Source organism: Schistocerca nitens, chromosome 3, assembly GCF_023898315.1.
Source record: "Schistocerca nitens isolate TAMUIC-IGC-003100 chromosome 3, iqSchNite1.1, whole genome shotgun sequence".
Classification (NCBI taxonomy): Eukaryota; Metazoa; Arthropoda; class Insecta; order Orthoptera; family Acrididae; genus Schistocerca; species Schistocerca nitens.
Genome location: NC_064616.1, coordinates 822,803,306 through 822,829,667, shown reverse-complemented (window position 1 = coordinate 822,829,667; position 26,362 = coordinate 822,803,306). Strand labels below are relative to the sequence as shown.

Below are 26,362 nucleotides of genomic sequence, written 5' to 3'. Positions count from 1 at the left end.
GGGAGGGAAAGAAGAGCAGGAAGTTTAGGTGGCCAGTCTGGGGGGGGAGAAAGACTGCATATCGTTAGCAGAGAGTCTAAATGGATCCGAACGGCCACCACTTCAAGCACAGTATGAAGAGGAACTAAATGCCCATATGGATCAACAGACAAACACTACTGAAAGCTCACAAAGGGCTGACCCAGTTCCAGCAGAAGCCTTGGAAACCACGAAGAGCTGACATATGAGTATCCACAAAATGAGATTACTACAATGCAAGTTACGGAGTAGAGAGAAAGAAGAGACTGCAAGTCCAGAAGGTGGATGATAGTATATGAGGCTGCTGGACATTGAATGGGGCAGACTGTGTCGTGCCAAGTCAGTGGGTCACTGGTAAGGATGACATCCATGAATGTAATATAGGGCCCTTATTGAAAGGGAGGGGCTACAGTCCCTTGGGATGTTGGGGGAAGGGAGACTTGTGCTGCTCCTCCTCCTACTCCTCATTCTTCCGATGGCAAGAGGTAGTGTGGTCGTAGCAGTATCAGGATTTGAAAGAGAACGAATGGCGTTGAGGTCCACAGAGCACGTGTCCCGCAGCTAACTAACAAGCTTAAGAACCTGGAGACACCAAGGAAGGGGAGTGCTAGAGGGAGCCCCCATCAGTTTCTTCTCCAGTAAAGGAGAAGCAGTAGTTCTATGAGGGTAGGGAACCATAACCGCTAGGGAGGAGGAAAGGAAGGAGGGACAGGATGAAAGTGAGGAGAGGAGGGGATGGGGGAGAGGAGGACACAACAGAAGCAAAATTAGACAAAGGTACCAGGTGAAGACTGTTGAATTTCTGTTGGTCCTCAAAATAGGATAGCCGGTCAAGAGAATTCCTGGATTTTCCTTTCCTTTTGATAGATCAGACAATATGGTGACCAAGGCGAATGTAGATTAGAACAGCTCACAACTTGGGACATGGTCTGCAAGGACTCCCCACATGGAGGAGGCACCCACAGTCACTGCAAACAGGTTCCTCCTCACATTGTGAAGACAAGTGACCAAACCGGAGGCACCAGAAATAAGGCACGGGAGGTGGGATATAGGGTTTTAAGTTGCAACAGTAAACCACAACTGTGACTAAAATGCCGCCCCCCCCCCTCCCAAAAGCCAGGATGAAAGCACCAGTATCAATTCAATTGACCTTAAGACCTCTCTGGACTCTATGGACGAAATTAACGTCATGCTGTGACAGATTAGTCCGGATTTTCTTGTCAGACTGAAGGAGGAGTCCCTGTGGAAGATAATGCCCTAGGTCATATTTAAGGACTGGTGAGGAGTGATGCTTACTGAGTTGTCTCTTAAGCATGAAGGGAAACCAAATGACTGGCAGAAGAGGTTTTCATCAGTAGGGAACCAGATCAAATCTTACTTAGTAAACTTCACCAAACTTTTCTTCGGTGTGTTTTACAGGAGAAAGCAATTTGTAGGAGTCAAAGTCTCCTCATTTGGAACAAACTAAGAATCAGGGAATGGGTTTCACCCCAAGCTGGGGTGCCTGGCCCTCCTCCCAGGGAGTGGCCCAGGAGGGGAAGGCCAAGGAAGCAAATGTAGGAGCAGAGACAGAACCGTTACAGACTTAAGAGATTACCGCTGAAGAGTAGCCGGAAGTACTGAGCCTAACACACGTAATTTGCAAAGCATCCACCTTAGTAAAACCCATTCCCATCAGGGACTCACCCCATAGGCACCACCCAGCCGTGGCAAGGGGAGCCTAGCATGGCAGTCATTGCCTGGAGTTTTGATGCCCCAAAAGGACGAGCAACAACTCTTAGGCAAGATGTGCCGACAGCTCAGGTTCCAGAAGTTTTAGCCAGATGGGTATATAACAGCCCTGCCACATGAACTGGCTACACATTACACATGCTGGTGACCTGGGAGGGGGGGGGGGGAGAGATGATGGATGGGGAAGGGGTGTGGGGAAGGAGGGAGAAGGGGGAAGATACCCACACTGGAGACACTAGGGAGGTAGAATTTCCCCAATTGACTCACATGACGGAAATAATTTAGAAAGGGAGGTGTGGAGAGGACACAAGAGTGAGGAGAAACAGATGGAGTGGGGAGGGAGGGGGTTGGGTGGAGTGGGGGGGGACACAGGAGCTAGGATGGGAAGGAGTGGATATCGGGAAGAGAATGCAGCCTGGGAGAGAAGGAAGTCTGCAATAGTTCAGGGGTTCATGCACGCCACACACGTACCAATGGAGGGAGGTATAGGCCACATGGAGGGAGTAATTATGTTTGGACACACTATATTAACTTCATTTATAATCATTTAGTAACACCATTAAATGACTACACTATTTAAGAACAGCTGTTCTATTTGGCAACTTAATAGTCATACTGTAGTTATGCAAGCATTTAAGAAGGGGAAGGAGAAAGATGCAACCCTAATTACTGTGTAATTAAACTGCCTCGTAAATTTAGTAGTGCGGCCTATATTCGAGATTTACCTTTTACTGTGGTCGCTTGTCAAAAGTTTAGGTGCACCCTACTTCTACATGCAGCCTATACAGGTGCAAAAAAGTTATTTTCTGAGGCTGAGTGGAATGTAGAAAGTACAGACATTGCACTAAGTGCAGCAACACAGTTAAAAAGCTGCTTTTACATATTTGTCCATATTATTCCGTATTTTTCTCCAAACATCAACTACCTGTAAATTGATTAACTTACTGTTAAAAGTGCGTTTTGTAGTTCTTGTTCCAAAATGCGAAATAAGTTACAAAAATGTGTGTATTAACAAAGCTAACATATTTTCTGTGCAGCCTTGTAGATTAGTAAATAAAACCTCATGCCAACTTACTAGCTGTGTCTCCAACCACACCAATGACTGAATATGGAATGTGCTAATTCAATCACAAAGACAGCTTTGAAGTTACTTTTCTACCTCCAGACGTTTTAGGCAATGTAGCAACAAAGCACTATAGACTTGGTTATAAGAACTAACATTTAAATAAAATACTGGTTAGTTAAAATATATTAAATTATATCTACACTTTTGTATATTATTTTCCTACGTAACACAGAGTTAAGTATCATTTCTCAACTAATTGACAAATTCCCATCAAATAAAATTATGTTTGAGAGTGCAGGATGTGACATTAACTAAGAAATTTTTGGAGTTTAAGTGCTGGGACATAAACCATTTTACCTGCATGAATTTTAAATTTATTGAGTATCAAACCCAAGAACTTTGGTATTGGTATGAGCATAAATTTTTGAACCGTAACTCTTCTCAAAATGATTTCCATCTTTTCATGAACACGAAAAAATGGTCTAGGTCTCATTGTGTTGATTACGATAATGGCTCAGGACATCAGAAATGCATAATGCATGGTGACAGTTGCATAAATAAAGTAACATGAAGGTGTAATTTTAGGACTTTCTAGTAATTTTTCTTTAAGCACTGTTGTATATTTCTAACCCACCAGAGGTAATTTTCTGAATACTGCCTTATCACAGATATACATATCCTATCAGTGACTAACCTCCTGTCCCTGGAAAGTGATCGTGATCGCCTAGGTGAACGACTTCGAGATCTTGACCGACTGTAAGAACGCCTTCGAGGAGACCTAGACCTGCAAGACAAAACAAGATTAACACTCAAAATATTTTAACATCAATCATTCTATTCCATAAACACTAATTACAATAAGGGTATAATTACTGAAGCATGAAAATCTGCAGTCTGACTGGCAAACTAATCGCAATTACCATACTGTTTTATCTTCACAAACAGATCAAATAAAAAAGTCTCCAAGGTGAAAAACTAATTATTAGATTTAGTCATGTTAATTTTTTTTAATCATTATTTGTACTGTAAAAATTTTAACTGCTTATTCATGCAGAAAACCTAACTTTTTAGATCACAGCTAATGTAGTTCAAACATACAAATTTAAATTTCAAAAATCTATATGAAGTTTTATCAAGTGAAAGTAATCATCTACTTGCATTATAATTTAATAACATATGAAGTTTAATTTATGATTATATACCAGACTGCATTTAACTGGGCAAGCAAGTAAGCTTACATGACAACAGAAGATAAGTTGGGCAGATGAGAAGCTGCAATTGTTGTGCCGGTGACAATTGATGACAGAATGTTGTGTTGAAGGTTGGACAAAACCCAGCCAGCGTTGGTTGGGCAGGTTTTCCATGGAATGGTGGTAGTGGAAGGCTGTCGGTTTTGATTATCGGTGTTAACTGCCACACATAATTTTATGCCTAACCGGTTGAGAAGGGTAGCACACGTGCACGTTGCGTCGTGATGAGCTGAGCGAAGCATTCATATGGGGAAGTTGTTTGGTTGACCCGTCATGTTGGTAGCAAAAACATGAAGATCAGGGTGTCTGGAGCACGAGGTGGTAGATCAGAAGGAGAAGAGTGAGCCCTGGAAATTGTGCCACATCATCATAAATATGTCACCACCTCTTGTCCAGAACATCCCGCTATCAGTTCACTTCTGTTAAAAACTTACCCAAAATTTGCTAACTTTCTATGGTACAAAATTTAACATTTAAAAACCAATGAGAAGATAATGTAACAAATGGAAATATGCACACAATGTAATCAAACATTTCAATCATGTAATATTTGTATTTTTAATAGGTATGTTTCAAATAAAAAAATTAGTAGCAACAGGCTTTACCTTGACCGACCCCTCCAACTACCGCCTCGTCGACTACGTCCAGTTGACATCTCAACTCTCACGCGTGTTCCACACAGCCTCCTGCAACAGCAATATTACTTAAATATTTGATTCAATTTTTGGTAACTAGTTAATAAATGCAATATTAACTTACATGCCATCGAGGCCTCTCACTGCATCTTCAGCATCTCTTGGATCTTCAAATTCAACAAATGCAAAGCCAGGTGGATTTCTAGCAACCCAGACATCTCTCAGAGGACCATATTTGCTGAAGGCAGCCTCAATTTCATATTTTGAAGCACTGCTGCCTAAATTACCTACATAAACTTTGCAAGACAGGTCCCATTCACGGTATCTTGACATGGTCGACCTGAAAATTGCAATTTAAGATATATACATTAAGTGAACTAAAATCACCGTAACAAAATTGTTTGCATAAAATCAAATATTACTGAGGTTTTCAACAGTAACATTACATCAGTCTTTCAGATATTCAATTTCTCCTGCTTGCAAGTAGCTGTCAAGAATTATGTAAGCTAACATCTGAAGTTAACTCCTAGTGCACGTCTGGAAAATGTTTCCATCTGAACTTATAGCTACAAGATTCAAACATCTCTCAAGGAAGCAATTACTTACAAACACTAAATGAAACAGAATGAGAGTTTAAAAACCTAACACATTAAAATTGTGTGCTACACCTAGTTTCAAACCCTGACTTTTGTGGGCCTGTGTCTACAAGGGAATGTTGGCAACTGTGTATCACTGATATTGGATGAAATACTACAGTGACTAACCAGTTAGTGAGCAACTCCTATGGAGACATGATTAATAAATTGGCTACAGATTTGCTGGCTTACTTTCAAACCTACCTTACAATTTTTAATACTCTTCTTTATATAAATTTATTGAGTACTTTTTCCACAAAATACTATTTAAATGTTTTAGGAAGTAGCACAAATCATTATCCACTGTCACACCTTCAATTCTGCTAGAAACATTAATTTTTGAACTTCAACATTAAAATGAGAATATAAAAATGGAATAGATCACTATGCCTCTAACCGTATCACTACTATGCCATAGAAACCCAAAACCATGCATACTCTTAGTCCTGCTGGATAATTTGAAACAATTATGCAAACAAATAGCAAGGTCATTATGCATGGCACGGAAGGACACACTTGCCCTGTTCGCAAGGCAAAACAATAGCTGATTTCAAGGTGGCAGCAGACTCCCATGGGCTCACTTGTCGATCAGCTGATGTTCACAGCAAGCAATCTGGTGTATTTGTTGACAAACACCCTCTACTAAGAAGTTTACTTCTGGGTTTTTATTTGGACTTTATTACTACTTAGTGATTACATTTTCCTGGCACACAGATTTGCCTGCCTGCCTAATGCAGGACTGCCTTTGCTCACCGTTCAACTGACCATTGCGTTTTCAGTGAATGAACTGACAGTATATGGGTGCACTGAAAGGGTTGACTGTACATGAGAATTTCTCAGATGAACTAAAGTGACCTCAATGATGTGTGAGTTAATCAACAAACTTTCAAAGTACTGTACTGACCTGAAGGTCTTGGACCTCCTGACATCTTTTGTTGTGATTCCGTAAGTGTCAAGAACTACTACTTTCCATAATTTAACTGTAATTAAGTTGTGCTTAATAAAATCTGTGCTGTTGAGGAAGCAGACTTACGACACCCAGGAAGGATACATAGAAAACAAATTATGACAATGCTCACACCTGTCACTTTTCAAATGCAAAACTGAAAACGAGAGAATGAACAGAAGCAGCAAAGAAAATTCTGCTCTAAGATATAACACAAAAACAAATTATGAGGAGTGTAAAGGAAAGACAATAAGCCAGAGAATGATTCATACAGCCCAACAAGCAGACCACTCAACTTTCTCCAATCTTGAATAATAAAACAATCTGTTGACATACATCTTTCATTCTACAGAATGATTATAAGAAGAAGCATACCCATAATTAACTTTAGGTACACAAAAAATTTAATACATAAATTAAAAAACGAAGTTTCTCAGGAAAATCTCTTCGACAGCTACGTAACTGCAAACAAACATATCACCAGTTATTGTTTATAATTCAATAAAATGACTTACAGTACCCAACAACCCCAAATCTTAGATCTAAATGACTTGGAAAAAACAAACCATGTAACAAAAATTAGACAATTCAACACAACCAAGGCTTTTTGAAAAGCTGATAATTTATACAACAAAATAATAGCAATAAGATCTGCATGTAAATCAAGATGACAAACCTTCAGCACCACTGTAAAAATATTATACAGGAAGAGAGAAATCAAGCCCAAGAAACAGATGAAAAGAAAGATCAAAATAATCTGAAAACCATAAAAATGAGGTGTGCACAGAAAAAGATTAACTGTTAAGTGGAACTGTACACACGACTGACCTGAAATTCAGTTAAACAGCAAATGTGATGACTATATTGATTCAACACTGACAGAGGTTGCTAATCAATATATTAAAATGGATAATTAAAAATCACTTATGACAGCATGCATGCCCTTTTCTCACACTTTTATTAAACTGTGAGGGGGTGTTCAAAACAAAAGGTACGAAACCACACTGTGGGTATAACTGAAGTCTCTACTCAAAAGTAATCACCAGATGCATGAGCAAAACTAGCCTATTGTTTCACGAGCTGAAGGATTCCCTGTTCCCAGAATTCCTGTGACTATGACAGGAGCCAGTCCTTCACTGCGTCCTACAGTTCTTCGTCCAAGTTGAAGCACTTCCCTTTGAGATTTTCTTTTCACAGACCAAACAAATGGAAGACACAAGGTGACATGTCCGGGCAGTGGGGCGGATACTCAAGCCACTCCCACTTGAACTTTGCCATCAGACTGTGCGTGACCTTACAGGTGTGTCTCACCAGGCTGTTCACCTTTTTGACGAGTTCAGCTGTGATTACCATGTTCACCTGGCCTGGTCTCGGGTCATCATTCAAACACTCCCAGCTTTATGAAAATGGGCATGTCACTTTCGTGCTGACCCTTACACAGCATTTTCCCCGTATATGGCCACCACCTGGTGATTAATATTGCCTGGGTTAACACCTTCCACTGTCACATTCTAATATAAGCTAACCAGCAATTTGAACATGACCCCCGACAAAAGAAAATTGTTCCACACTCTTCTCATTGTTTTACAACAGCCGAGAAATGCACATCAAGAAAAACTGCTGCCCTTGTGTAATATAAAATGCAATCAAGTAAAACATGAAGCACTGACACCAATATAAAAAAATGCATTGCACACTGGATGGTCCTCCCACTGGCAGCTCTGGGTCAGAAGTGTTAAAACCTTTTTTCTGTCTTTGTGACAAACCCTTTATATGCTACTTGGTACCTCCAGGCATACATTTTCACACTGACCAACACTGCTTCTAAACAAGACAACAGCACTTAACTGAGGCTGCACTGGGCAATGAATTATTTTCATTGTAAGTGTTCCTTGCTGTCAAGTCAGTTTGCTCATTTCCTTGACTCATATAGCCTCCTTCCCTTGAAATTTTAATATGTCAATGTGTCCTGAATGTTTTGGACCAGTTTGTTGGGTGCATATGCTAAATGATCTGTAGACACTTAGTGAATCAGAGTAGACTGGAAAATTATTTTGTTGATTGCACCTCATCTACTCCAGTATCATCAGGAGCTTTGCATAATGCTGTAAATTCATCGAAGCTGAATCCTAACTCCACTGTCAGGAGAAGCTACTGATTGCACGATCCTACTTGGGCTCGTATATCTTAAATCTTTGTGCTCATTTTAAAATTCATAAAAGGCTTGTGTTTAATTTTAAAACCTGGGGTAAAAGCTTTATTGTGAAATGTAAAATTTAGAAATAGCCTAAACCTCTTTGCTACTCACAGAGAATAATTACTTTGATCATGTGTTTCATTCAGGTTCATGTTAAATTAGTAACATTCTACTTCATTTCTCAACTGACTTTCCTCCAACTCCTATTAGTTCAGATCTGACACCTACCGTGTTGAATTACAAGCAACTTATGGATTTTCTCTGTGCTCTAACAGGTTTATGCATTTATTGCCTTTTAAGGAAACCATCCACGCTGATCATTTCAAAATCTCTGCTTGTAACTTGGCTAGTAGTAACAAATGTGATGGCAGCAATTCCTCATTTCCACTGCCTTCCTTCATATTCCTGGCCAGAGCTGCGTTGCCTCTGGGCGCCCAGGCAGAAACACACTACAGGTCAATGCTAACACAAGAAAAAAAACAGTCTTTGTAGGGCTTTGCTGATGTTAAAACATACAAAATGCAGTGTGGAATGTGATGACATTTTGTCACCAAGGAGGAAGAAATTGAATTCTTCATTGGTGATTTCCCAATATTTTGCAACTTATTTCGTCAAGAATCAGTTTCCAGTACCACCCAATGATACTAGTCTGGAAGTGGGCAAGACCAGAGTATATAATTTCATCCATAGGTGGTTTGGAATTCTTGACACAAAACATAGGTTCAAATTCTGTTATTTCTGAGAATGCAATCTAGTTCTCTCCCTAGTAAGTAATGGGGAATAGACAAGGATGACACTTCTGGGTGTACCGGAATTACACCTTTATGCGGTTTAGGAAGAAATACAATTTAAACTTACGAGAATCTTGGTTGTTGGTTTCTGATATAATTATTTTACATAATTGTGAAAAAACTGCAATCAGATCTTTATGCAGAGACTATAAGAAATACTGAGAAACTGATTAACTTTAGCCCAGTCATGCGTTTAATTTTGTTGAACTGTAATTTGTAAGCTTTGGTCACACAAATGGTTTTCTTCTTGAACTTGCTTAACACATTTATTTTACTACACAGAACTGCAACACTACCAGACAACATTTTTAAATTTTAGCCCACCTAGTGCCTCTCAGAAGCACCATCCTTTACCATAAAATCAATGTAAGTAGAGCAAATTAGATCTCTCTAGTACTGTCAAGCTAGTCTTATTAGTTATCATATTTAGCGAGTTCAGGATTCAGTCTGAACGGTTACTGGCAAATTCTAGTTTATATACAATTTATGGATAGTTGAAAACAATTTCATTTCTGATACCGAAGTAGGAATTATTTCGCTCTACCTGCATTTGCATTAAAGTGAAAGTGCTGAACACAAATCTGAAGAGCTTTATGTAAACAAACAAACGAATGAATGAATGAAACCAAACTAATGCACCCCCCCCCCCCCACACACACACGCTACAAATCAATATGTCCCCACAACATTTGTTTCATGTTCACATTTGAACACTCTCACCAAGACTGTCACTTTAAAGCCTCACCCAGTTCTCAAAGGTTACACTTATTACGTCCTAAACAAGTAAAATATATGAAATGTGTTAACTGTGAAGGTTAACTAATATTGCGCATACTCAGACATTTCCAATTTAGGGATATCACTATACAAGTGGAAATCAACAAGATTTACCATCCCCCCCCCCCCCCCCTACTTAATGTGTAACCCAACCAAGTCTTGCACTTATGATAAGCTTCCATTTTCTCATTTAAAATTTCGTATCTTAACAGACTACTACTTATCATCATAAATAAGCACCTGCTGAAATTCTCTGTTAAGGTATTTTATCTTGACTTCCTTTTCGGTTCATCCACAATCATCACAAACTATTTACAAATGTGACATTTACTAACGGAATCCCACGTAAATTGGTAAGGAATTACGTAACTTAAATTTTTTTACAGTGAAATAGATAATCAGGAGAAATATGTTACTGACGACAAACAGAATACCTACATTACCCCAAACATGTCATGAAAGAAATGCGTAATTAACTTTTACTCAAAAAACACCACAAAAAGTGATTAGAAGCAGACTTCAATGGGACATTCTGGATTCATTTTACGCAAACTTCTAACTGGCGAATCAAGTCACTAATAGAGCAATAATGGAAAGTTTAGCTCAAAAGGACAAAGTAGTATGCCTATGCCTCAAAATATGACATTTATGTTTCAGATTGCATGGCATTTGTTGAAAACCTGCATCAATAAATTCGTCCATAGATATGTGGGACAGATTGAAACACTTAACTTCATAATGTTCAAGGAACTCAAACACTGAAGTCTAGTATCTTTTTTACATATCCTACGTGTCACTCATCTCTCACACCTACAGTCCGCACTTACTCTGTTATTACAGGTTTAAATATTTCATTTTCAAGCAGGAACAACATACAAGTGGCATTAGTATTTCATTTATTTATATGTCAAGTTCCACAGGACCAAATTAAGGAGCAAATCTCCAAGGTCATGGAACGTGTCAGTACATGAAATTACAAAGTAAAAGTAATAACAGATAAAAATAAAATGTTTATGAACCCAAAAAGTAAAGCCATAAGTTTAAGTAAACTCAATCAACAATACAACAAGAATCGGCTTAATTTTTCAAGCAACTTTGACAGAATAGAAAGAGTTACCCATGAGGAAACTCCAGTTTCAATTTGAAAGCATGTGTATGACAGCTAAGATTTTTGAATTTGAGCAGTAGCTTATTGAAAATGGATGTAGTAGTATACTGCACACCTTTCCACGCAAGAGTTAAGAAAGTCAGAGCCAAATGCAGGTTTGATTTCTGCTGAGTATTAACTGAGTGGAAGTTGCATATTCTTGGGAATAAGCTAATATTGTTAACAAGAAATGACAGTAAGGTATATATACATTGAGAAGTCAATGTCAAAATACCCAGACTCATTAACAGGGGTCGGCATGAAATTCATGAACTTACACCACTTATTGCACATTTCTGAGCCAAAAATATCCTTTAAGAATGGGAAGAGTTACCCCAAAATATAAGACTATGTGACATAAGCGAATGAAAATAAGCATAGTACAGTAATTTTTGTGTCGAATGATCATTCACTTCAGATACCATCTGAATAGTAAAAACTGCAACACGAAGTTTGAACAAGATCCTGAATGTGGGTTTTTCACGACAATTTACTACCTATCTGAACATCTACAAATCTGAACCCAGTTTCGCTAATCATATGCCTATTCTGTGAAATTAAAACATTGGATTTTGTTGAATTGTGTGTTAGAAACTGTAAAAACTGAGTCTTAGTGTGATTTAGCATTAGTTTATTTTCTACACGCCATGATGTTAAGTCATGAACTGCACTACTTTAAACAGCCAACGTTGCACACAACATCCTTCACTACCAAGCTAGTGTCATCAGCAAACAGAAATATTTTACAGTTACCTGTAATACTAGAGAGCATATCATTTATATGAACAAGGAACAGGAGCGGTCCCAAAACGGATACCTTGGGCACCCCACTTGACTGTGCCCCACTTAGACCCCTCATCACAGCCATTCTCGACAGTGTCAATAATGACCTTTTGTTGTCTGTTGCTAAAGTAAGAGGTGAACCAATTGTGAGCTATTCCCCGTATTCCATAATGATCCAACTTCTGGAGAAATATTTTGTGAACAACACAACACAATCAAACACCTTAGTTAAATACAAAATTATGCCTAGCATTTGAAGCCTTTTGTCTAACCCAGCCAGTAAATCACAGAGAAAGGAGTATATAGCATTCTCAGCTGATAAACCACTTCTAAAACCGAAGCGTACGTTTGATAGCAAATCATGGTCAATAACTTTAGCAAAACACTGATGGCATAGAAATAGGTCTAAAATGTCTACATGATCCCTTTCTCCCTTTTTATAAAGCTGCTTTACTAATGACTGATCGTTCAGGAAACTGACTATTACTAAAGGAAAAACTACAAATATAGCTAATTAGAGGGCTAACATGTGCAGCACAGCACTTTAATATCTGCTAGGTACTCCCATCATATCCATGAGAGTCCTTAGTCTTCAGTGATTTAATTTTTGACTTAATCCCTCCCTTGTCTGTATCACAGATGAGTATTTCAGACATCAGTCTTAGAAAGGCATTTGCCAAGAGTGTTATATGGTTCTCTGCAGAAACTAAATTTGTATTTAATTCACCAGCAATGCTCAGGAAATGATTGTTAAATACTGTACATATATCTGATCTATCAGTAACAGAAATATTTTACTAGTAACTGACTATATATCGTCGACCTTGTGCTGCTCAGCAGACACTTCACAACTGACCATATGGTTTTAATTTGAACCAGCTATTCTGTTTGTGTACCACATACTCTTTGCCTTCCTAATAACATTGTTAAGCACCTTACAGTACTGTTTGTATTGGGAAACTGTAGCGTGATCATGACTACTTCTTACATTTGATATAGTTCCTGCTTTGCTCTACATGATACCCTTATCCCACTAGTCAGCTACCCAGGCTACCTTTTACTGCTAGTACCCCATTTAGAATGTTCTAGTGGAAAGCAACTCTCAAACAGCATGACAACTGTATTGTGGAAAGCATTATATTTGTCATCTATGTTATTGGCACAATAAACATCCAGCCACTCTTGTTCCTTGACGAGGATTAACAAACTCTCCATTGACATTGGATTATCTTAACTACATAGTTTGCAATCATATGACATTTATTTGAGTACAGAAGCCTTTTAGTGTTAAAATTTGTGCATCATTGTCTGAAAGGTCATTCACCCTTTTACTAACAGAATGTCCATCTAGTAATGAAGAATGAATAAAAATATTATCTATGGCTGTGATACTGTTCCCCTGCACCCTAGTTGGAAAAAAAAAAACAATCTGCATCAGATCATATGAATTTAGGAGATCTAGCAACATCCTTTTTCTTGTACCATCATGTAGAAAATTTATATTGGAGTCACCACATATAACCAATTTCTGGTACTTCCTATAAAGTGAACCAAGAACCCTCTCTAGCTTAAGCAGAAATGCCCTGAAGTCAGAGTTAGGGGACCTACAAACAAAATTAGAAATTTAGTTGCCCCTGCACAACATTCAAATATCTGTTCAGTGCAGTGCCATGATACGTCTATGGACTCAAATGTGATACTGTTTTTTTATGTACATAGCTACTCCCCCACCCCACAAGGAACTCCTTGAAAAACAGACAGCTAATCTGTGTCCTGGTAAGGGAAGCCTCTGAATTGTCAAAGTATCTCCCCCACCCCACAAGGAACTCCTTGAAAAACAGACAGCTAATCTGTGTCCTGGTAAGGGAAGCCTCTGAATTGTCAAAGTATTTAAGTGGTGCTACGACATACCAATAATTTCAGAGGCAACATCTATAAGCAGTTCACTAACTTTATCTCTAATACCTCTTATATTTTGATGAAATACGCTAATTCTTTCTCTACTTAGAAAGACGACGTTCTCTGAAGGTGATCCCTTAGAGGGACTTCCCTTAAGCAGGTATACCTATCGGCTGACTTCAAACTAAAAACGGTGCAGCTCTAACACCAACTATTACAGGAATTTTTCCACGAGTGATCCCACCACCACCCACTACACTGTCAACTATAAGCTTTGCCAGCCTCCCCTTCCCATACCTATTGAGGTGCAGGTCATGCCTAGTGAAACCCGATTTACTGATAGACTCAACTGCCACCACTGAAATGCGGCCCATGGGTCAATCCATACCAGGTGGTCCAGCACTGGTTGCTTGACAATCTCAGAAAATTTTTGTATTTGCTGGGTGAGTCCCCTATGTTAAGTAGTCACAAGAATGTTTTTTAAACATTATTGTTTATTATTTTGAAATGGTGGCAATATTTGTTACAGGCGGCATGTGTTTTTTTTTTTTTTGTATTTGCAAGCATCTACATTTTCTACAATTATTCAGTAGTGGATTGTCCTAAGCCTTTCAGATAAAATGAATTTAGTTCAACACACTCTGGGCTACAAATTAACATCATTCTTCAATATGTTTTTAAAGGCTAAGTTATAAACCACAAATTTAAAAAACTCAATTTTTGAACAGTAGTTTTCCAAAGAAAGATTAGTCCTCAGCTTTAATATTTTTTCTGCTATTACACTGTATAGTATAGTCACTTTTTATAGAGTATCAATGGTGATTAGCTGACAAAAGATACATTATTTTAAAAAATGGATTTTTTTTTATGTTCCCATTTTACAAACAAGTCAAAAATATGTTTAACATCTGCGATATCTAGGCTTCTGGAATAAATATATCAGTTACAGTACATAATTTAATCATCTATGATTACTTACTTTTTTAAATTGAAAATAAGCCTACTAATTACATTATATTGCTCTCGTTATTTGTTTTTAGTAGGCCTACATCGCTCATTTAACATTTGAGAAATTTGTCCACTCAGTTTGGGTGTAAATTGTAAATTCCATGAGAGACAGCTTCTTTAGTACTACTAAAAATATATTAAAGAATACATTCAGCTAAGTGATAATGATGTTAATTTGTAGCCCAGTGTGTGTTAACTAAATGCATTTCACCTGAAAGGCTTAGGACAATCCACTACTGAATAACTGTAAAAAATGTAGATCCTTGCAAATAAGAAAAAATGCATGCGGCCTGGAACAAATATGGCCACCATTATAAAATAATAAACAAATTTTTTAAAATATTTTTGTGACTACTAAACTTTGGGGAATTCACCTAGCAAATATAAAATTTGTCTGAGATTGTCAAGCAACCAATTATCTTTTTCTTGGACCACTTAGTGTGAATCGACGACCATGCTCTCCGAGCCCTCTCCAGTCCCACGTTAACTCGCCTAACAGTCGGATTATGAGGCTGACCGCGACACTGAGAGTTGCACAAAATGCACATTAGTGCCACCAGTTTGAGTAGCTATCTTTACCAGGTCACTGTTGTTGTTGTTGTTATTGTTGTGGTCTTCAGTCCTGAGACTGGTTTGATGCAGCTCTCCATGCAACTCTATCCTGTGCAAGCTTCTTCATCTCCCTGTACCTACTGCAGCCTAAATCCTTCTGAATCTGCTTAGTGTATTCATCTCTTGGTCTCCCTCTACGATTTTTACCCTCCACACTGCCATCCAATGCTAAATTTGTGATCCCTTGATTCCTCGCAACATGTCCTACCAACCGATCCCTTCTTCTTGTCAAGTTGTGCCACAAACTCGCCTTCTACCCAATTCTATTCAATACCTCCTCGTTAGTTATGTGATCTACCGATCCGATCTTCAGCATTCTTCTGTAGCACCACATTTCGAAAGCTTCTATTCTCTTCTTGTCTAAACTATTTATCGTCCATGTTTCACTTCCATACATGGCTACACTCCATACAAATACATTCAGAAAAGACTTCCTGACACTTAAATCTATACTCGATGTTAACAAATTTCTCTTCTTCAGAAATGCTTCCCCTGCCATTGCCAGTCTACATTTTATATCCTCTGTACTTCGACCATCATCAGTTATTTTGCTCCCCAAATAGCAAAACTCCTTTACTACTTGAAGTGTCTCATTTCCTAATCGAATTCCCTCAGCATCAGTCGACTTAATTCGACTAAATTCCATTATCCTTGTTTAGCTTTTGTTGATGTTCATCTTATACCCTCCTTTCAAGACACTGTCCATTCCATTCAACTGCTCTTCCAAGTCCTTTGCTGTCTCTGACAGAATTACAATGTCATAGGCGAACCTCAAAGTTTTTATTTCTTTTCCATGGATTTTAATACCTACTCCGAACTTTTCTTTTGTTTCCTTTATTTCTTGCTCAATATACGGACTGAATAACATCGGGGACAGGCTACAACCCTGTCCCACTCCCTTCCCAACCACTGCTTCTCTTTCATGTCCCTCGACTCTCATACTGCCATCTGCTTTCTGTACAAATTGTAAATAGCCTTTTGCCCCCTGTATTTTACCCCTGCCACCTTCAGAATTTGAAAGAGAGTATTCCAATCAACATTGTTAATAGCTTTCTCTAAGTCTACAAATGCTAGAAAAATAGGCTTGCCTTTCCTTAATCGTTCTTCTACGATAAGGCGTAAGGTCAGTATTGCCTCGCGTGTTCCAACATTTCTACGGAATCCAAACTGATCTTCCCCGAGGTCGGCTTCTACCAGTTTTTCCATTCGTCTGTAAAGAATTCGTGTTAGTATTTTGCAGCTGTGACTTATTAAACTGTTAGTTCGGTAATTTTCACATCTGCCAACACCTGCTGAATTATTATATTCTTCTTGAAGTCTGACGGTATTTCGCTTGTCCCATACATCTTGCTCACCAGATGGTAGAGTTTTGTCGGGACTGGCTCTCCCAATGCTGTCAGTAGTTCTAATGGAATGTTGTCTACTCCGGGGGCCTTGTTCCGACTCCGGTCTTTCAGTGCTCTGTCAAACTCTTCACGCAGGATCATATCTCCAATTTCATCTTCATCTACATCCTCTTCCATTTCCATAATATTGTCCTCAAGTACATCACCCATGTATAGACCCTCTATATACTCCTTCCACCTTTCTGATTTCCCTTCTTTGCTTAGAACTGGGTTTCCATCTGAGCTTTTGATATTCATACAAGTGGTTCTCTTTTCTCCAAAGGTCTCTTTAATTTTCCTGTAGTCAGTATCTATCTTACCCCTAGTGAGATAAGCCTCTACTCCTTACATTTGTCCTCTAGCCATCCCTGAATAGCCATTTTGCACTTCCTGGTGATATATTTGAGACGTTTGTATTCCTTTTTGCCTGCTTCGTTACTGCATTTTTATATTTTCTCCTTTTATCAATTAAATTCAATATTTCATCTGTTACCCAAGGGTTTCTACTAGCCCTCGTCTTTTTACCTATTTAATCCTCTGCTGCCTTTACTATTTCATCCCTCAAAGCTACCCATTCTTCTTCTACTGTATTTCTTTCCTCCATTCCAGTCAATTGCTCCCTTATGCTCTCCCTGAAACTCTGTACAACCTCTGGTTCTTTCAGTTTGTCCAGGTCCCATCTCCTTAAATTCCCACCTTTTTGCAGTTTCTTCAGTTTTAACCTACAGTTCATAACCAATATATTGTGGTCAGAGTCCACATCTGCCCCTGGAAATGTCTTACAATTTAAAACCTGGTTCCTAAATCTCTGTCTTACCATTATATTATCTATCTGATACCTTCTAGTATCTCCAGGATTCTTCCATGTATACAACCTTCTTTTATGATTCTTGAACAAAGTGTTAGCTATGATTAAGTTATGCTCTGTGCAAAATTCTACCAGGCGGCTTCCTCTTTCGTTCCTTAACCCCAATCCATATTCACCTACTATGTTCCCTTCTCTCCCTTTTCCTACTCTTGAATTCCTGTCACCCATGACTATTAAATTTTCGTCTCCCTTCACTACCTGAATAAATTCTTTTATCTAATCATACATTTCATCAATTTCTTCATCATCTGCACAGCTAGTTGGCATATAAACTTGCACTACTGTAGTAGGCATGGGCTTTGTGTCTATCTTGGCCACAATAATGTGTTCACTATGCTGTTTGTAGTAGCTTACCCGTACTATTTTTTTATTCATTATTAAACCTACTCCTGCATTACCCCGATTTGATTTTGTATTTATAACCCTGTATTCACCTGACCAGAAGTCTTGTTCCTCCTGCCACCGAGCTTCACTAATTCCCACTATATCTAACTTCAACCTATCCATTTCCCTTTTTAAATTTTCTAACCTACCTGCCCGATTAAGGGACCTGACATTCCACGCTCCGATCCGTAGAATGCCAGTTTTCCTTCTCCTGATAACAACTTCCTCTTGAGTAGTCCCTGCCCTGAGATCCGAATGGGGGACTATTTTACCTCTGGAATATTTTACCCAAGAGGACGCCATCATTTAATCATACAGTAAAGCTGCATGCCCTCGGGAAAAATTACGGCTGTAGTTTCCCCTTGCTTTCAGCCGTCTGCAGTACCAGAACAGCAAGGCCATTTTGGTTAGTGTTACAAGACCAGATCAGTCAATCATCCAGACTGTTGCCCCTGCAACTACTGAAAAGGCTGCTGCCCCTCTTCAGGAACCACACATTTGTCTGGCCTCTCAACAGATACCCGTCCGTTGTGGTTGTACCTACGCTACGGTTATCTGTATCGTTGAGGCACGCAAGCCTTCCCACCAATGGCAAGGTCCATGGTTCATGGGGGGACCAGGTCACTACCTACATCATATTCCCTGTCACTATCAAGACTATTCCCTGCTCCACACACTATCACTACCTGATCCTCCTCCGTAAAATTCCTACGTAACTCACTTATGCTGTCACTCACCTGAGCCGACCCTGCACTAGACTTAACTATGCTGGTGACATGGTACTCACTCCCCAACACTTCCAGGAACTGCTGGCCCACACCTCTACTGTGCGAACTGTCTAGCAGCAGAACCACCTCCATTCTGTTAGACTTCGCAACAGACCTAGGCCTCCTAACCACTGAGGAATTCTGCATGTTCCTGACATCTACAGCTTCAAGAGGCTCCTCTCCACTCAACTCTGACATTTGGTGAAATCTATTACATGCATTCAAAGTACAACTGTCTGAATACCACCTCCTCCTAGCTGCCTTCTTGCCAACTGCCAGTTCCCATTCCTCAGCACCCTTCACCCTCCTCCACCTATCCAGTTCCTCCTTTGCATATTGAAACTGCACCTAAAGGGCATAGATCTTATGCTCCTGCTTCTCTATCAACTTATTTCTACTACAGATTCTGCATTCCCGGGAGAGGTTCTCATTAGAATGTCCACTGGCTTCCCCACTGCATTCCACCCAATGAAAATACATTGCACAAATCCCACGCTGCAGCCCACTACTTACAAAGCCACAACGTAACCCACGCACTTTTCACTCACGGCAAAATTTTACAGCTACTGAAGAAAACTAAACTTCTACGTTACCTAAGTTCTGTTACACCAGTACGACTGTTTATACAACTAAAAATAGTGGTCTTGATATTCTCTGTCTTACTGAGAAAGCAACTACTTTTATTAAAAGTACTAAACCACAACTTATACCAATTCCAACAAAACTTCACAAAATTATTAAAGAAAACCAAAAAATCCAAGCGGCCACTGGAACCCTAAATGAAGTTAAAACAGTGAATGGAAATTTGACTGAAGGGTCAGGCTGTGATATTGTATGCCACAAGTAATGAAATTCAAAAACCTTTTAATCATCATAAAAATTTGTGCTGCTTTGTCAGAAAACTATGTAGTTTCATATGCTATAGTCATTTTCCTTTTTAAAAAATTATTAGTGTGATTTTTTCTCACACATTTTGAAAAAATAAAATATTTCCTGTTATGGAAGGACATTTCATTTTTATTATTTGTATCACACACATTGATGATCCTGTGACAAAATCTATGTGGGCACTTAAGTTAGCCTAACAGGAATACATTGGTATTAAAAGACGGAATTTGGTATGTTTATCAAAGACATAAAATTTCCCTCAAAATTGTAAATGTCCATCCACAACAAATTGTTGACATAATTTCAATATAAAATATAATGAACAGTTAATATACAATTTTCTTTTCCATAACTTCCTAATGTAAGAGTATTATGATGTCTTCAGTACCGTAAATCCACATGAAACACGGCTATTTAATAAATATTTATTTTGTAAAATTTGTTACGGAAGGACATTTTTTGTTACGGAAAGACATTTGTTATAAATGTATGAGTTTCCCTCTAAAAATGAAACCAGCCACTCACAGCATGTCTTTATCTAGCTAGCCAATGAAACAATTCAGTCAGATGTTTTCCCTCTAGTTTTCTCTTCTCTCTCTACATTGTTGTATAGGTTTCAAGTGGCTGTTCATGTTGGAAGTGTAATATACTAGTTATAAACAATTTGAAAGTAAGTATTAGTTTAATGAAAACGAAGTTAGTTTGTTTATGCATAAGTCAAACATTTTTCGAATAAGCCTGATTACTTCAAAAGTCTGTGTGAAGAATGTATGCTATAATTCCATGTGCTATATATGCAAGTGTATCAAATATTTACATGCTGAGACATCTTGTTAATATTGTTAGTATTTATCTGACAACTTCCAAATATTTTTATAATTATCAACAGTGAAGGAATATCGTAGCCTACTCTGCGAAGACTAGGTGACATCGTTATGTGCAACACTTTAAAAAACATGTAAAAAGACTCATTTTTTTGGCTTTGTAATTTTTAATTTATATGCTAAACAAACATTAAACGCTAAACAAACACGGCATATTTCCTTTCAGCTGAGCATATGTTCACTCTTTGAGCTTGCAAATAAAATGTAATGTACAATAATGGCTTACTATGAAATTTTTGAAAATGTAATGTAAATTCAATTGCTTCTTTGGTTCAGTTATAGACTTAACAAGTTTCTTGAATATATGTGCAGGTGTGATGGCCAAAACTGGTGCCAAGAATTCTAAGAAATGCAGAAAACTAAAAATGAATGATCCAGGAACAGCAGAAGTGTATCATCAAAAATATTGTGGGAGAAATAAAGCAAAGGATAGGTCATTTACGAAAATATGAAAATGCTCGTGAAACCAGTGCAAATTCAACATTAAAAACGTGACATTAGGTCAAGCTACTGCTAGGATCAAGAGATGTCTCCCAAAATCACCTTCCAGGTATCCCGAAGTTCTTGGAAAACTCGTCAAATCCTTTTCACCCCGAAAACTTAATTTTTTTGAAGTTGCTGGCTTTACTGCTAGGAATGTAAAACCAAAACAATCAGTATTTGGAAAAAAAAAAAAAAAAAAAAAAAAAAAAAAAAAAAAAAAAAGATTCTGTGCCAAATCAAACAATACAGAAGGTGAAACAATTTTATGAAAGCGATGACGTAAGCTAGCAGTGCCCTGGCAGAAAGGAATTCATTTCTATTAAATGTGGTAAAGAGTACAGGCAAAAGAGATTTTCGTTATACAATATTAAAGAAATTTATGAACTTTTCTGCAAAGAGTATGCGGAGTTACCCATTGGACTGTCAAAATTTAAACACTTACAACCAAAGCATGTGGTACCTATAACACAGAGATCGTGAAGTTTGTGTCTTTATTTACAATTCCAGACTTTGACCAGGCATGTTTACAATGCAGGCAGCACTCTGAGTTGCGCATGTTAAAACGTGTCCTTCCCGAAACAGACATTGTTGTACTAGAGGACTTGTCAGAAAACTTTTCAATAAAACATCAATCTGAGATCATGCAGGCTCACTGGTGTTCACCCAGTGTGTGTATTTTTACAGTCATTGTGTATTACAAGTGTCCTTAGCTGAAGCATATAAACTACTGTGATTCTTTAGAACATAGTAAGGACAGTGTCCATGCTTTCAATCACGCAATTTTAGCACATCTGCAAACAAAAGTTGGGTTTCCAATTTCACAAGTCCATTACTTTAGTGATGGAGCTGCAACTCAGTTCAAAAGCCAGTTCTCTGTTTGTGATCTTTTTCATGAAGAAGATTTTGGTGCAACAGCTGATTGAAGTTACTTCGAAACAGCTCATGGAAAGGGTCCACATAATGGCATCGGATGAGAACTGAAGTGTGTCATTTTTCGTTCCATACTCCAGAAAAAAACAGTAGTAAATAATGCAGAAGAATTTGCAACAGCTGCAAAAGATCTTGCCAGAAGTATTATTGTGATTTGCGTTCCAGAGTCAAGAATTGAAACAGTAAAGAAAATGTTGGAAAGCTGATGGAATAACTGTTTGCCTACAAGTGGCCTTCAAAAATACCATTTTGCACAACCCTCTTCTGATAAACACGTCACACTTTTGGAAAATTCTGTTTTTTTCTGGGCAGCATAGTAGTCTCTTCTACAGAGTGCAAATGTTTTCAAGCAGCAGCAGAACCAAATAGTTCAAAGCAAGTTAACAAATGATTCAGTCTTGTCTAATGGGTCATTTTTACTTTGCAAAGTGTTTAGTGATACAGCTGTTGTATACAGGTATGCATGCATTATTCATAAGTTTCATGCTGATAAAGATGTTTACGAAGTGATGTGAATGCAATCAACAGACAACACTAAGAACACATTTAAAATTGTCCAGAATGATGTCCTTAATGTTTCTCCTGGTGACATTATTTTTGTGTTAAGTGAACCTCATATTAATGGTGGTTCTGAAAGACTTATAAATTTTCAGATAACTAAATGAAAGTTTTTTTTTTCCTGGTACTTTCTTAAAAATCTCAGCAACATTACTCACGCTTTCTTAAGCGAGTAATTATGCCTGAATATATAGTTTTTAAATTATTTTGAAATTTATAAATCATTTTCCAGTGTTACTTGATTAAATGTAAAGGGTACTTTCTCAGAACAGTGTTTTAAATTATGTATGTGCAAAGTCTACATTTTACTAACAATAATTTCACTTTCCTATGCTACATAATTGTAATTTCAGTAATAAATAAATATGTAACTTGTATGATAGCATTTATTGTTATAAAATTCAATGAAATGGAAATGAAGTCCCATGCGTCTTTACAGAGCGTAAGGGAACGATGCGGGAGACCCGCACCACGCAAGGTCCTAGTGGAGGTGGTTTGCCATTGCCTTCCTCCGATCGTGATGGGGATGAATGATGATGAAGACAACACCCAATCATCTCGAGGCAGGAAAATTCCCTGACCCCGCCGGGATCGAACGCGGGACCCCGTGCTCGGGAAGCGAGAACACTTCCGCGAGACCACGGGCAGCGGACTATAAATTTCAATAAATAACAATATATTTTGTGTTAAAAGTCAAATTTGTATAGCTGGGTAAAAAACGTCCTTCCGTAACACTGCAGCTACTCACTTTCTTGGATGCAGCATTTAATCTAAGAGCTAAAAAATCTATTATGCCTTAAATTATATAATAAACATACACAGTTAACCAATTAAAAAAATTCTAAGTGAAATATAAACATTAGAGCAGGAATTAATCTCTCTACTCAAGTATCAAAAACGCTGTGCTTTTTCTTGTCCTTCCGTAACGCTCAGTAAAATAATTAATATTGAAAATATAGAAACATAATATTACTATTTAAATACATAAAAAATTTCATGTTGCTTGTAACAGTTTGCAGAATATATGTTGCGCCCTAGTTTTTTTACCCAGATTTCACAGAAAAGTGTCCTACCGTAAAAAAAAAAAAAAAAAAAAAAAAAAAAAAAATTGCACGGACTGACCCTGAAATATTTCACTAGGAACGTCAGCTGTAAACTAAAGCACGAAATTTACTAACCCACTTCAACGCACAGAAAAACTTGAAACACGCAGCGAGTGAACGTTCCAAAAACTTTATTAAATCGTTATTTCGCCAGAAACAGCACGAAACACCGTCGACAACCATTAAATTAGTGGCAGTATAACAGTGCACAAATAACTCTGTCAGAACTTAGCTTTGTAACCGTTACAGCTGCAACCGCACGCCGCGAAATGTAAACACATTACGTTCTGGAAAGAGCGTCAGAAAATAAGCACCATATTTATTATTGCGTATTTCCGTATCTCCACTGAGGGAATCGCGCGTGTGGCCGATTCCACGACAATGCCACAAATACGCACTAAGTTTCCAAAGTGAAATAAACAAAGAACATAAAACAATTAAATTTTCCCGTAAAAAAAATATGTCTTGACAAAAAACACCCTTACACAGCAATAGCACCTAAAGTACGCAAAAAAATTAGCAAACCAAAACATGACACAAAAAGTTTACAATTTTACTATTGTGACTATCGAAACTAACATTAGAGGTGTGCAGACGAGTAGAATTCTTTTACGCTTGCGCAGTCACTAATATTTTACGGCAGGAAACAAATTATAAGGAAACATCCGGCTCAGTCACTTTCAATCGTCGCAAAAATTAGTGGTAAGTTCAAGATGGCGTACCGATGAGAAAACTCAAAACTTTAACGTTCATCACCTTAAACTACAAACAAGTGTATGACTGATATTACATTGACACTAAATTTAAGAAAGTACAATAATGCAATACGTACAATTTTCAGTAAGTGCAGCTTCCAGACAAAAAAAAAAGAAAAAAAAATTAGTATGCACACCAGTACTGTCTCACACCACTACCAACTCGACACGACCAACGATTATCTGCCAAGTGGTCATTAGTATTTCGACCTCTATTGGCTGAACACAGTGATCTGTAGGTTTAGCATCTGTGATTTTAGCGGCATTTTTGATTCTTCTTCGGATGTTCTCCTATGGTATTTAAGGTCAATAAACACTTTTTTATTTTTTCGTTCTGTGGATCATTGTACTTTTTAATGACAAACTTTTTGAGGGAGAATTTTTTTCTGTGTCTCATCAGGGATGAGGCACTGTAACGCGAAAAGAAAATGAGTCGAAAGTGCATAAAAAAAGTGAAACGACGAAACTATTGAACCCATAATACGTGACAAGAGCGGGTATTAAGAGCAGTTAAATAAAATTATCTATGGGGAATGCCATCCGTGATAAATCTGCAATCAGAAAGCGAATGTTATTACTTGAGGACAATTCACACCTACCGTCATGTGCTGGCACCTCAAAACATTCCACAATGCATTTCAAATGGTGACATTCACACTTGGCGTCAGTGCCTTGGGAAATCTGCTCACATCACGTTACCATCAAGATTTCTCGGGAAGGAAGTTGTTATGGTGACGTTGGTGGTGGTTCCTGATGGTGGGGAGGGAGGGGGAGAGAGAGAATTGTCTCTCGTCATCTGCTAATGTCGGAAGTTAACCTGTTTCCGCCGCGTTCACTCATGATATAGTAGTGGATTTTAGTCTTTGGTATCTTCTTAATCTTTAATTTTATTATTTTGCTTTATTTTCATGACAACTTGCGAATGTTCTATGACGACTTGGATATATTTTCCATTCGGTGTTCTTCTACAAGTGAAAACGAAAAACGATTTATGTTTTACATTAACAGAACAAAGCAGAGACCTACTCTGTATATCATTAAAGCCGAAGTTGATGAGGCAATTTTCATTAAACAACATTTTTCACGTGAAGAAATCAGCTCTAATGAAGGAGGAGAATAAAGTCGTTCATGGTGTTATTTGCTGCACAAGAAAAAAATGAGTAAGATAAACAGACTGTATTTATCCTCTTATAAATATTCTATGACGTATTTGTATGCATATATTTTCTCTAGCTAATAAATGTCAATGTATGGAAATGTTTTTTCCCTTCTCAGCACATTGCCACATAAAATTGTTCAGGAATGTGCATTATGAACTTTGCTTTGACTAATAAACTTTATCGTTGTTAGTTCCTCAATTCCATCACCATACTCCGACCTTTTGTATCACAAATTGTTTATCGTAAACACACTTAGACCATTCGGTACTGTGCTAAGCAAACTGATTAGATGTAGCGTCGAGTGCGAATACACCCTGATGTGATATGACATTATGTCATGAGAGGCACTTAGAAAGACACATTTTGATTCACATTGCTTACCTCGATCGACACAATCAAAGAGCGACTTTCACGTATCCAGATGTCAGGACTTCAATCTGTAAGTAACTTACAAGCTAAAAGTGTGTCCAGAGACACAGAATTCGGCTTAATTCTCAAGGAAACTCAGGGCCAATGAAACTCTGAATAACAAAGTTCAGTGGTAGTATAATCCTGTCACTATTGCATGGAGTTACTCTAAGCCAGTGTAGACTATTACTGTATATTGCTTATTCAGCTTTACTAGTAACCTGGTTTTGTTCTTGCGAACCCGAGTCTATCTTCTCAGTAATGCTACCCTCTTGACATTGTCCAGTTGATATA

The 26,362-nt window shown here is 38.0% G+C and overlaps 1 protein-coding gene across 3 annotated transcripts in view; it reads right to left on the bottom strand.

Moving 5' to 3' along the window:
• The window catches only part of LOC126248841 (RNA-binding protein 1-like), a 38,195-nt gene extending 13,518 nt beyond the window's left edge, over positions 1 to 24,677 (bottom strand). Inside the window, exons 1-4 of one of the 3 annotated variants that reach the window (XM_049950261.1) lie at positions 24,578 to 24,677; positions 4,825 to 5,040; positions 4,671 to 4,751; positions 3,510 to 3,599 (exon numbers count right to left, since the gene is read on the bottom strand). In XM_049950261.1, coding sequence (XP_049806218.1) covers positions 3,510 to 3,599; positions 4,671 to 4,751; positions 4,825 to 5,033 — 380 coding nt within the window. In that variant the 5' untranslated portion in view covers positions 5,034 to 5,040; positions 24,578 to 24,677. Of the gene's footprint in view, positions 1 to 3,509; positions 3,600 to 4,053; positions 4,329 to 4,670; positions 4,752 to 4,824; positions 5,041 to 24,324; positions 24,436 to 24,577 lie in introns of those variants that run through there. The other 2 variants (XM_049950260.1, XM_049950262.1) reach the window with 2 other exon arrangements.
• Between the last annotated feature and the right edge of the window lie 1,685 nt (positions 24,678 to 26,362).